Genomic DNA, 12,665 nt, shown 5'->3' with positions numbered 1-12,665 from the left:
CTGGATGACCGTGTGAGTGGGAGGATACTTCATCTATAATCACCTTTTATATTCCCTGTGATAAAACTGTAATACAAGTTCTTTCTAGTGTGCTCTATTATTTAAGAGCCCAAAATAAGCTAATTTTATTTCATGTTAGCTTTCCTAACATCCATCTGAGATGCTGAAAAACAGCAAAATAGAACAAAAATAAACCGTAATTAACAAAGAATTGAGCACAAATATGAGCTGAAGTGAAAAACACAATTATCCCCAATGAGAATAAAAATATAAAGTGAATGAATAATAGAACCATTTCCTATTAAACATGATAAATAGGAAGAATATATTTAAAAATGCATATTGTAGCTCACACAATAAAGCCAATGCTTTGTAAAGATGTAAAAAGGATCCAAGTGTACAAAAATGAAGTAACAATGGAATACCTTCCTAACAAAGAATGGAATGCAATAGAAGGCACACTATCTTTATCTTTTCAAAACTGTGTGTATATGAAAGAAAAGTAAATTACTCCAATTTGTTAGAATTAAAACAAGAACACTGACACTTTCAATATCACCCCCCTCCCCAAACAAAGACTTACAAACAGTTCCAGATCACTTTCTTCCTCATTATTTTTTTCTTCTCCTTTATCTTCCCCTTCCCCATCATGGCTGCCCTCGGTAAATTCATCATCATGATGGGAACAAATTATTCTGGGGATATTTTCTGAAATAAATAGATAAATATTTTAAGCAGAAGAAGGTAAGATCTAAGTGATAAACTTTGAATATCAGAGCAGAGTTTTATAATTTACCTGTTTCTGTAGGCTTTTCTGCTTCAAACGCGTCCGCATTGTCATCTTCCTCCTTACTATGAAAAGAAACAGAATCATGACTTTTCAGCTTCAGTAAAGAGTTTTGGCTTTTCTAGGCTATTGAAAAATGTAATCACATCTGAAAATACATATGGAAGTAAATTGAGATTATTTCATTTCAAGCTCAAGTCCAGTGGAAAGTATTTTGTTATAGTGTACAAAGGAATTATGTTTCGGGGTTTATTTCTGTCTGTATCCAAATCAGAGGAGGTTCTCCCCAATACTATGTTCACGGAACTCCATAACTTTTATGTGAACCCTAGTACTGTCGGATACAGGAAATGATTGGAATAAAACCTGGAAGGGAAAGTTAACTTTACTCACAAAAAAGGGTGAAGTAGGGGGTGATTTTTTACTTTCTCTGTCTCTTTTGGAGATTTGATCCAATTTTTTGGTCTAGGAGCTGAAAGCAATTCTCAACTCTTTCAAATGGCACTTGACTAGCGTGACTATTGCTAAGGTAACACACCCTACTAACGGTCACGCTCATTATAATGTGTGTTCCCATAGCACCGGTTGTGCTAGTCGAGTACTGTGGGTTGTGCTAATAGCATAACTTGTGGTAAACAGTACTGGTAGTAATTGTAATATTGCTGTGCGATGTCTGTGCATGGCAATATTACAACAAGTTCATTCATCAACCCCAAGAGTCACATCAGATGACCTTTTGTATCTCGTTCTTGTGTGGATTTGCTACTATACAGTAATAATAAAATACATTTTTTATTTTAGTTGACCTTTTGTATCCCGTTCTTGTGTGGATTTGCTACTATAATAGTAAAATACATTTTTGTTTTTAAATACCTATCTTTCCCCAAACCAGTAATACAATGTTACTGTATTATTGAGCTTAAAATGTAATATTACATTACAATGCCTTTTCTTATTTACATGGAGCAAGCTGAAAGAAAAGCCTCATTCCTTTAGAACAGACACACCTATGCCCACTTTCAACTCTGCTCCACTCTGCTCTTGCTGAACACTCCAAAATGGCTAATTAACCAAACATCTATCTGCTCTGTTCACTTGTGTAACTCTAGTTTCCTGGGTTATTCACTGGCAGTAGCTTACTTTATGGGCAGTGGCTGCGGAAGATATCTGAAAAAGGAAGACTGCTAGAAAACCATGAAGTAGAGGTTGCCTGGTTTAACAAACAATGGCCTCGATTTATCATTGTCTTTGCGATAACTTTTTCCAGTTTGTTAAATTACCGATTTCAAAGTTTATCGATTTCTAGTTGTATTCATCAAGGTTTTTCCTCAATCGGTGTGACTTTGATAAAATATCGATACCAATACGGTAAACATTCGGTAACGTGTCGATATTTCCATTTTACAGTGGTAATTTAACACAAGGCCATAAGATTCCTGTGGAATTGTGGGTAATAAGGCAGTTCTTTGAACACCATGTAGCAACATTCCGAACAGGGCTTAACACCTGGACCAGGATTCTGGAAGTAGCTTGGGACAATTCCGCCAGCTACGGCTTGATAGGAGCCTTTTCTGAAAAAATGTAGTGCAGCTAGCAATTTAGTTAACCCTGACACCAGCGGCGTTCCTACCATTGGGTGCAGGGGGGCGTGGCACCCCGGGTGATAAACAGCCAGGGGGGTGTCACCACGACCCCCCATAGGTGCAGAGCAGGAGGGGAAGAGCAGTGCTAGAAGGAGGGGTAGCAGGGACAGCGGCGGGGAGGGGGGACAGATCCCCCCTCCCTGACCTGGGTACCCTCCTTCTGCCTCTCTTCCCCTCCAAAATGCGGGCAGCGCGCACCAAACAGGCAGGGCGGGCGGAGAATACTCATTTCACTTCCGCGTTCCAGCTGCTGGAATGCTGCATCGCCGTCACGTGCCTCTTCTGCGCCTCCAATGCCGTGACCAGCATTGAAGGCGCAGAAGAGGCACGTGACAGTGACGCAGCATTCCAGCGGCTGATACGCGGAAGTGAGGTGAGTTATTCTTCTCCTGCCCATCCTGCCTGTTTGGTGCCCACTGCCCCCGCTGTCATTTTGGAGACTAAGAGAGGCAGAAGGAGGGGACTCAGGTGAGGGAGGGGGGATCTGTCCCCCCTCCCCACCACCCCTCCTTCTAGCTATACTGGGGGCCCACTATACTAGCTATACTGGGGGCCACTATACTAGCTACACTGGGGGGCACTATACTAGCTACAATGGGGCCACTATACTAGATACACTGGGAGCCACTATGGGGGCCACTATACTACCTACACTGAGGGTCACTATACTAGCTATACTGGGGGCCACTATACTAGCTACACTGGGGGCAACTTTACTAGCTACCTTGGGGCCACTATACTAGCTACACTGGGGGCAGCTATACTACCTACACTGGGGGTCACTATAGTAACTAAGCTGGGGTCCACTATACTACCTAAACTGGGGGCCACTATACTAGCTACACTGGGGGCAGCTATACTACTTAAACTGGGGGCCACTAATATACTACCTATACTGGGGGCCACTATACTAGCTATACGGGGCAACTATACTAGCTCCACTGGGGGCAGCTATACTACTTACACTGGGGGGCCACTATACTACCTATCTTGGGGGTAGTCATACTGGGGGCCACTATACTAGCTACACTGGGGGAAGCAGCAATACTTCCTACATTGGGGGTAGCAGCTATGCTGCCTATCCTGCGGGCAACTATACTAGCTATACTGGGGGCAGCTATATTGGGGCACTTATACTACCTTCACTGGGGGCAACTAGCTACCTATTTTGGTGGTAACTGTGCTAGCTACCTATACTGGGGGCAACTTTATTACATATACTGAGGCAACTATATTACCTATATAGGGTGCACCTATACCTGGCATTACCCGCCGTGGCGCGCTTAGTATGCCACACTCGCTCCTTTACTTTTTTGGGGGGAGAGTGGGTGTCTTATAATACCCAGCACCGGGTGTCAAATGCCCTAGGTACGCCACTGCCTGTGTTCTCTTACAAGATGATTCAAGAGAAATGCCGATGTCCTGGTATAGCAAATAAATCCATTCTCTTGCAAATTGATATGGTTCTATACCTTATTCTTGCCCCTCTGTGCCTTCGGATCACTCTCAGCTGATACTTAACCACTTCAAATGGCTCCATCTTCTCTGTCAGCAATGATCTGACAGGAATAACGACAGAGCAGTGAAGGAGATAACTACCGTAATTTTTGGCATACAAGACGCACTTTTTCTTCCCCCAAATGGGGGGAGGGGGGGAGGAAGTGGGTGCGTCTTATATGCCAAAGATACAAAAAAAATGGGTGCAGAGTGCGCAGGGAAGCTCTTATCTGTCCTGCCGCGGCGCTCCTTTCCCTCTTCTCTCCAGCTGCGATCCTCTTCTCCCTCTGAAAGTCAAGTTCGGTGAAGCTGCTGCCGCCGCTGGGTCCTTTGTTCCTCCTGTGATGAAAATAAAGATAGGTACATCAGCGGCATGTTACCGATAGTTTATGCGCATCGCAATCCCCTTCCATGCACCTCACGGAAAGCCGCCCCTGACGCTACACGCTGGTTCCTTCTCACTGGCCGCCTCCTACCCCGTCTTCACTGCACGTGCGCCGCGTCATGCATGACGTCACGCATGACGCGGCGCACGTGCAGTGAAGACGGGGACGGAGGCAGCCAGCGAAAAGGACCCAGCGTGTAGCGGCAGGGGGCGGCTTTCCGTGAGGTGCATGGAAGGGGATTGCGATGCGCATAAACTATCGGTAACGTGCCGCTGATGTACCTATCTTTATTTTCATCACAGGAGGAACTGGAGACGCAGCGGCGGCAGCAGCTTCACCGAACTTGACTTCCAGAGGGAGAAGAGGATCACAGCTGGAGAGAAGGGGGAAAGGAGCGCCGCGGCATGATCAGGTGTAGTATTGACGGTGTTGTAGTGTTAGTATAGTGTAGTGAAGTGAATTGAAGTGGTGTGTTATGTTAGTGCAGGATAGTGTTGTGAAGTGTATTGAAGTAATGTGTTGTGTTAGTGCAGGATAGTGTAGTGAAGTGGTGTGTTGTGTTAGTGCACGATAGTGTAGTGAAGTGTATTGAAGTGGTGTGTTGTGTTAGTGCAGGATAGTGTAGTGAAGTGTATTGAAGTGGTGTGTTGTGTTAGTGCACGATAGTGTAGTGAAGTGTATTGAAGTGGTGTGTTGTGTTAGTGCAGGATAGTATAGTGAAGTGTATTGAAGTGGTGTGTTAGTGCAGTGTTGTGTAGTGAATTGCTATGTAGCTTAGTTGGTAGGGCAGCAGGGGATAGAGTAGTGTAGATAGAGTAGGTTAGAGACAGTTTTAGGAGGTGAAAGGTCCATAAGATGCCACTGCATTGCAGACGCACCTAGGTTTAGTTATTTTTTTTTTTTTCCTAATTTTTGCCCTCCAAACTTAGGTGCGTCTTATATGCCGAAAAATACAGTAATCCTAAATTTAACGCTAAACCCCGCCCACTTTCATTTTCATGAATTGCACTTTCTTCCATTTTATCGTATTATGATTACTGAATACTCGCTAACAGCCATAGATAACTTTGATGAATCCTGAAATTAACTTATCGAGTTCGGTATTTTATCGAGCTGTCGGTAATTGATTCAATACATCTAGATGAATCAAGGCCAATTAATTCATTTAAGGATTGTATGCGGCCTTTTTAGAGTTCTCAGCAGAAATATTGTGAAGTGCTGCAAAAACACAGCAGACCACTCACGCGGATTATGTGTTAAAATGAAAACTTTTTAAGATTTCTAACTGGACATTTGATCTCACATGATCAGTCTTAGTGACTGGCCTGAGCGGCATGCTGGGTAGGTTCCGCACTACAGCTTTGAACAAGTGATCCACAATAAGGTCACTTTCAAATATAAGCTCTGTCTTTCTGTCATGTAAGCAGGGAAAGAACCCTTTCAGTTCTAGATATGCCTTATGCTCTGTATTTTCTTTCCAACACATTACATATCCAGAGATATCCTGAGAGATCAGCAGTTTGCTCATGCCTTGATAATCTTTTCAAAAGGTCAAAACATTGCCTAAAGGACACATTTGCCGATAGTGCACATCTCTCTGCAATGCCTCTAAAAAATTGCTGCTTGGACCCCCCCCCCCCCCCCTTCCCCATACAGTACAGTACAGCAGTGTAACAGTGCATCCAGAAACATTGTGAGGTGGTGGAGGTGGGCAGTTCCATTCACTCATATTGCATCAGGGTGTTCTGCTCTGTGCTCCACCTCAGACAGCAACAGTGTGACTAAGTGCTATATTGTTGAATAATCAGTCTATATTTTAATGTACTGATCAGCTGCAGGCTCTAATATATCATTAATATTGCAGACTGACTCTGAAGTATATACTGATAAAAAGGATTTATGTAGCAAAAAACTGAAGAAACTTGAAGAGTTTACATGCAAAAATACAAAAGATTTTTATTGAAGACAACACTTGTGCAAAAATATTTATAAAAAGTATCCGTCAGGGAACATTTTCCATAGCAGAGAATGGCAAAAATGCATCAGTTGTTAACAGTGCAGTTGTGCAAATTGAGGCGACAAGTTTCTTCAGTTTTTTGCTACATATATCCTTTTTTATCAGTATAAAGTCTATGTAGGTGTTGTGGCACACCTGAGAGGATATTATTACCACTTCTTCTGTTTCCCTGTATACGGAATATGACTCTGAAGTATCACATAATGCACTGTAAGTATCCTCACTCTGCAAACCTGCTTTAAATGTACTGTAATAAAACATACCAGAATCTTTCTTCCGGACGATACATTTGACCTACGTAGTTTAACTGACTCAATCAATTTTCTTCAGATTCTATATTTTTTATTGAATCTGCCTGAAATTTTCTACTGCACTGAAGGTTGATTCTTAGTTTCCATTTGATTTTAAGAGTCTGATCAAACAAAAATTCAGTTGGAAAATGTTGATTGGATTTGCTCATTATCCTGCCAAATCTATTCATATACTGAAAATCCAATGCTTAAAGTTGTCCTTAGGGAATTGACTGTTTGTCTGGATAGTTTAGTTACATTTTAAAACTAAGGTATTGCAGCATTGTTATATTCTGTGATCAGATTGGATTACAACATTTTACAGTCGCTGGAATGTGCGGCTGATTTAATTAAATAAATAGCACCTCATAGGCAACCTGAAGTGTGAGGAATATAAAATCTGCCATCTTTTCTAACCTTTTAGCAGCCATATTTGTCAGCAGGGCCAAATTTTTCCTCCTGCTGGGGAAACGTGCCTTCCCCAGCCTGGCAGGCTAGGCAAGGTATGCAGAGCGGGGCGGGGGCAGGGAGCTTTTATAATTACCTGGCCAGATGGCTGGATTGGCTTCTTCTATCCTCCATAGCAGTGGGAATGTAACTCCGACATGTCTTCTGGGTTCCGATCACATGATATGACGTGATTGGGATCCAAGAAGAGTCTATTCCATCACTCCTCTTCCACCACTGGGTGGCACTGTAATGCTGACACTGTCTCCTAGGTCCCTGATCTCATAAATCCCGATCACATGTCATATCATGTGATCGGATGTGATCCTGACCCAGAACACATGTTGGATGTTCAGAGCCACAGGTGGAGACAGAGAACATGCCATCCGAAACAGGTAACTATAACTGCTCCCTGACATCCGCTCGTTTGGCTGCACTAGGCAGTCTGCCGCCAGAGGGTTAGAGTGCAGAGCAGTTTCAAACAAAATATGCTGCTAAAAGGCTATACAAAATGTAAATGTCAGCTACCTTGTTGTCATGCTAACCTTTTGGCTTCTGAAATGTCTGAATCACCTGGGACAGGCATGTAGCTGATGGAGTCAAGCTGGAGTAAGAGCTCTTGATTTGTGGCATGATTGTTCTGGACCTGTGATTCAGGAAGTGTTAGTAGTAAAGGATCGGCATGATGAGCAAGTAAAAAACTATTTTTAAAAGACAAGAAATTTGGCAGGCTCTGCATTCCTTCACTATAGGTGTTCTTTAACACCACTTCTTGTGGCACCCAGCCTTTTCAGAATCACATCAGTGGTGCTTTTCATAGCAATTCCACGTATTGCCTTGCAGCTAGCAACAGTTCTAACCATATTCCAGTGAACTGCTGTCACATTCTGCTTTCCCTATTATTCAGAAAATAAGATGACTAATAATCAACAGGAGAGGCCATTTTTCTGCTTGGAACAGTAGAATATGTCACAAGGTGTCAGGATGATAACTACGAGTCCTGGACGTGGTAATAAATTGATTTATCCCATCATGAGCTTGGTCTCTTGTTTAATTCTTTCTGTCTAATTTTCGATGGAGAAACAGTTTCCTTCAACATTCTTTCTATTTTGTATCACTCCACACTGTCAAAATTAGTAACACAAAAACAATATGAGAAGAATAATAAGACACAGCAGGAAATTTACCAAATGTAATAACTGACAAATTTAAAATAAATCATACCTGATGATGGTATTATTGTTAAGATATAATTCTGACCACATTTACAAGATACTGATATTGCAAAAACTACTACTACTACTAATAATAATAATAATAATAATGCTGCAATATAGGCAGATTGCAGGGCAATTTCTAGGCTATAGAGCTCCCAGGGCAAGAGTCATAAATTTGGCCCGTGCATTCAAATGTCACCCCAATTGTCAAGCTGCTCCCAGTCTCGTTTACTGCCAGGTGCGTCACACAATCTGCTATACATGACAACCATTTGGGGCAATCATGCAGAAGCAGGCGACAAGACCAGGAGCAGTAGGACAGCCGCGGAAGCAGGAACAGGAGAGATTTCAATGCGCAAGCCCCGAAGGTGACACATTTGTGGGGACAGTGGTGGAGGCAGCGTCACAAGGCTGATTCCCAAGAGAGTTCATACTGAAATTGATTGGGAAATGGCCTGCACTATGACATGATGCCGAGTGGAGGAGGAAATTAGAGGAGACAGAGACTGCAAGCCTGCACATGTGCGGAAAGGTTCTGCATACTTCCTTTTCCGGGTCACAGAGTGACTTTCTGTTGGAGACGTTGTTTCAATGCAATCCTTGGCAAGCAAACCGCGAGGCGAAAGGATTACCAAAGGGGCTGGTGAGCTGCTCTGCTCAGGGTCCCTTTAACAGCTCACTTGTCAAAGACTTAAGAATTGTCCTCAATCATTACTAAAATACAATGTATACTAATAATACATATATGCGCAAAAGGTGGATCAGCGCATCACCAGGCCGCTTCCGAATGACCTACAATCAGAGATGCGCTGAGCCCCCCCAGAAACTGCAAACGCACCTTGAACCCAAACAGAAGCTCTGCATATACACCAAAAGCATGGCTGCTAAGTGGGAGCAGCTGACCAAAAATGAATTAAATTAGTACATGGCAAAGAAATGAACAGCGCTACTTAAAAACAGATAAGTGCCTACCTGCAAGAGAGTGCAAGCCCTAATTGTGGGATAAAATACACACCTAGCATACACATAACCTGTCTACCACTGGAGGATGTTGGTTTCATGTAACAGCTTGCATGCAACTTGTTAAAGGGAAGGTTCAGGGAGGGTGGGTAAAAAATAAAAATCAATTTCCACTTATCTGGGGCTTCCTCCAGCCCGTGGCAGGCAGGAGGTGCCCTCGCCGCCGCTCCGCAGGCTCCCGGTGGTCTCCGGTGGCCGACCCGACCTGGCCAGGCCGGCTGCCAGGTCGGGCTCTTCTGCGCTCCAAGGCCCGGAACTTCTGCGTCCCATGCCGGCGCTCTGACGTCATCGGACGTCCTCCAGGCTCTACTGCGCAGGCGCAGAACTACTGCGCATGCGCAGTAGAGCCCGGAGGACGTCCGATGACGTCAGAGCGCCGGCGTGGGGCGCAGAAGTTCCGGGCCTTGGAGCGCAGAAGAGCCCGACCTGGCAGCCGGCCTGGCCAGGTCGGCCACCGGAGACCACCGGGAGCCTGCGGAGCGGCGGCGAGGGCACCTCCTGCCTGCCACGGGCTGGAGGAAGCCCCAGATAAGTGGAAATTGATTTTTATTTTTTACCCACCCTCCCTGAACCTTCCCTTTAAGTACTCGTCCCTCCCACTGCAGAGAAGTCATCCTCATATGGGAGGGGACCTAACACTAACCAAATCCTAACCTATGCATATGCATAGCCTGGGTGCGCTACCAAGTAAAATCGAAAATTGAAAATTGCGCAAAAGGTGGATCAGCGCATCACCAAATAAACTGACTAATTGGATAAGTTAGAAGCTGCAAACTGGAAGTGTGTCACAAGTGCACTTAATGGCTGCTGGATATCAGGACGCTGCCATTACAACATCAAGGATCCCGAGAGGGCCTCCGGGTGGGTGAGTATGACTAATATAACTGCCCTTAACCTGTGATACTGAACAGCGCTGGGTGAGGGTCCGTTTTCACTATGTACAAATATGCAGCGTTTTCCCACATGTGAGTCGGGAGGGGAAATGCTGCCTATTCAGACTGGTGCAACTCTGAATGGCATGCAGCAGTTTTTCATAGTACACATCCAAATCCCTATAGCCATAGCGATTTGGATGCAGCCGCGTCTGATTTGGAAATGCATGCGTCACCCAGTGGAAATAAACCATGACAGCTGTGGCTGGGTCCAGTTGTGGCTGACACAGGATCTGCTTGATTTTGAATACTGCCTTCCTGACCACATTAGAGGTACTAAACATGTATTGGCAAAGATGTCAGAGTTTAAGTGAACTTGCCCCTTCCTGCATAATAATAAACCAGTTTTTTCATTACACATAATACACCTACTAAATACTTGAAGAGCATGATGTACTGAAGAATCTCCAGACACCTCCAAGCAAGTTATCCATCAAACCTGGACTGAAAACTGGAACACACAGTAGGCAGAGCTGAAAGTTTAGTAAATCTGAAAGATTAATACATTAGGAGTTCCAGTCTTATTCAGCCCTCTGAAGTGAATTTGTTTTGGCTACTCCATACAATCTCTATAATAGTTACTCATTCACAAACCTCTCAGCAAACCTGACAGTTATGTGGTATGATCTAGGCAGAACAGTAAACTACCTTATCAGGTGCCCTTTTTAACAATGGCCTCAATTCACTAAGCTTAACTCCTGTCTTTAATAACTCTTCAGAGCTGTTTTACAGTTATCACAATTATATCACCATGGTGATAACTGTAAAACAGCTCAGAAGAGTTATTAAAGACAGGAGTTAAGCTTAGTGAATTGATGCTGGTGGGTCTGACAGGGTTAGGCGTCAGCAAGGCTGTTAGGGGCCTTTTACACTTAATGCCTTGGCAGGCGTTAGTGTGCGTAGGCATGCATTAAAGTGCGTTGGCATGCGTTAGTGTGGGTTTGCATGCGTTAGTGTTTGTTTGCATGCACGTGTGCTTTTTTCATAGCAGTGGATTGGGAAAAAGCTTTCAATTAAAATGTGTATAGTGGGAACTGAGCCATAGGAAAACATGGACATTACTTTGAAAATCAGGTTTCTTTCAATTATAACTGAGATCAACTTATTAAGTATAAAAGGGCCCTTAAAGGGAACCTAAACTGAGAAGGATATGGATGTTTCCTTTTAAACAATACCAGTTGCCTGGCAGTCTTGCTGATCTCTTTGGCTGCAGTAGTGGCTGAATCACACCCCTGAAACAAGCATGCAGCTAATCCAGTCTGAATTCTGTCAGAGCACCTGATCTGCATGCTTGTTGAGGGGCGGTGGCTAAAAGTATTAGAGACACAGGATCAGCAGGAGAGTCAGGCAACTGGTATTATTTTAAAAGGAAAAATCAATGTCCTTCTCAGTTTAGGTTCCCTTTAAAGCGATCCTGAGATGGGGCCACATGGATACAATATACATACCTGGGGCTAGAGAAAGCCCCCTCCAGCCTGATTGCTCCCATGCCATCCTTTTCTGACTTGCCATTCTTTCGCAATTGGCCCCAGAAAGTCATCTGGCCCGGGTCCAACTGTGCATGGGCGGCCAGGCTGCGCGGGTGCTCCCGCTGCATTCACGTCATGGGAGAGATCAGGCCAGAGGGGGCTGGAGGAAGACCCAGGTATGTATATTTTATCCATGTGGCCCCATCGCTGGTACACTTTAAAGGACAACTGAATTAAGAGTGATATTGGGGCTGCCATATTTATTTCCTTTTAAGTAATACCAGTTATTTGGCTGTCCTGCTGATCCTCTGCCTCTAATACTTTTAACCATAGACCATGAAAAAACATGCAGCAGATCAGAGGTTTCTGACATTATTGTCAGATCTGACAAGATTAGCTGCATGCTTGTTCCTGGTGTTATTGAGTACTACAGCCAAATAAACTAGCAGGGCTGCCAGGCAACTGGTATTGTTTAACAGGAGACAAATATGGCAGCCCCCATATACCTCTCACTTCAGTTGTCCTTTAAGGTTAGGGACCACCAGGGGGGTTTAAGGTTAGGCACCATAGGTATCACTTTTAAAGTTGCTGCTGTAGATGGTTGTAGATCACTGGAAATGCCCTAATAAATCAGCCTCTAAATGTACTTCTCATTTAATATTTGTGGATAAGTAATCATGTAATTGCTTATGGTCTGTATTGTGTTGTCTGTCACCCCTATTATCATTGTCTGTAACCTTTTTTATTGTCCAGCGCTGCATAATATGTTAGCTGTAAAGCTGACGGCGTGGCGGCTGTTTCCGCGTCTAGTCCGGCGGTTTACGTGCGGTGACATGTGTCTGATCTAGTGCAGCCTTCATGTGCACTAGATCAGACACAGATTGTAAGGAGTTTGTGAGAGAGTGTGCTGTGTGTGCTAGAAGCAAACCTTCCCGACAGGCTCCAGTGGGGACCTTACAG

At 44.0% G+C, this 12,665-nt stretch overlaps 1 protein-coding gene across 1 annotated transcript in view; it reads right to left on the bottom strand.

The window, feature by feature from the left end:
* PPP1R3A (protein phosphatase 1 regulatory subunit 3A) overlaps nucleotides 1-12,665 on the bottom strand; it is an 80,882-nt gene that overhangs the window by 37,113 nt on the left and 31,104 nt on the right. Inside the window, exons 2-3 of the mRNA XM_068276481.1 lie at nucleotides 797-852; nucleotides 584-708 (exon numbers count right to left, since the gene is read on the bottom strand). Coding sequence (XP_068132582.1) covers nucleotides 584-708; nucleotides 797-852 — 181 coding nt within the window. The remainder of the gene's footprint in view (nucleotides 1-583; nucleotides 709-796; nucleotides 853-12,665) is intronic.

Source organism: Hyperolius riggenbachi, chromosome 3, assembly GCF_040937935.1.
Source record: "Hyperolius riggenbachi isolate aHypRig1 chromosome 3, aHypRig1.pri, whole genome shotgun sequence".
Lineage (NCBI taxonomy): Eukaryota > Metazoa > Chordata > Amphibia > Anura > Hyperoliidae > Hyperolius > Hyperolius riggenbachi.
Note: the sequence above shows the minus strand (reverse complement) of the source record. Positions and strands in the feature narration are given on the sequence as shown.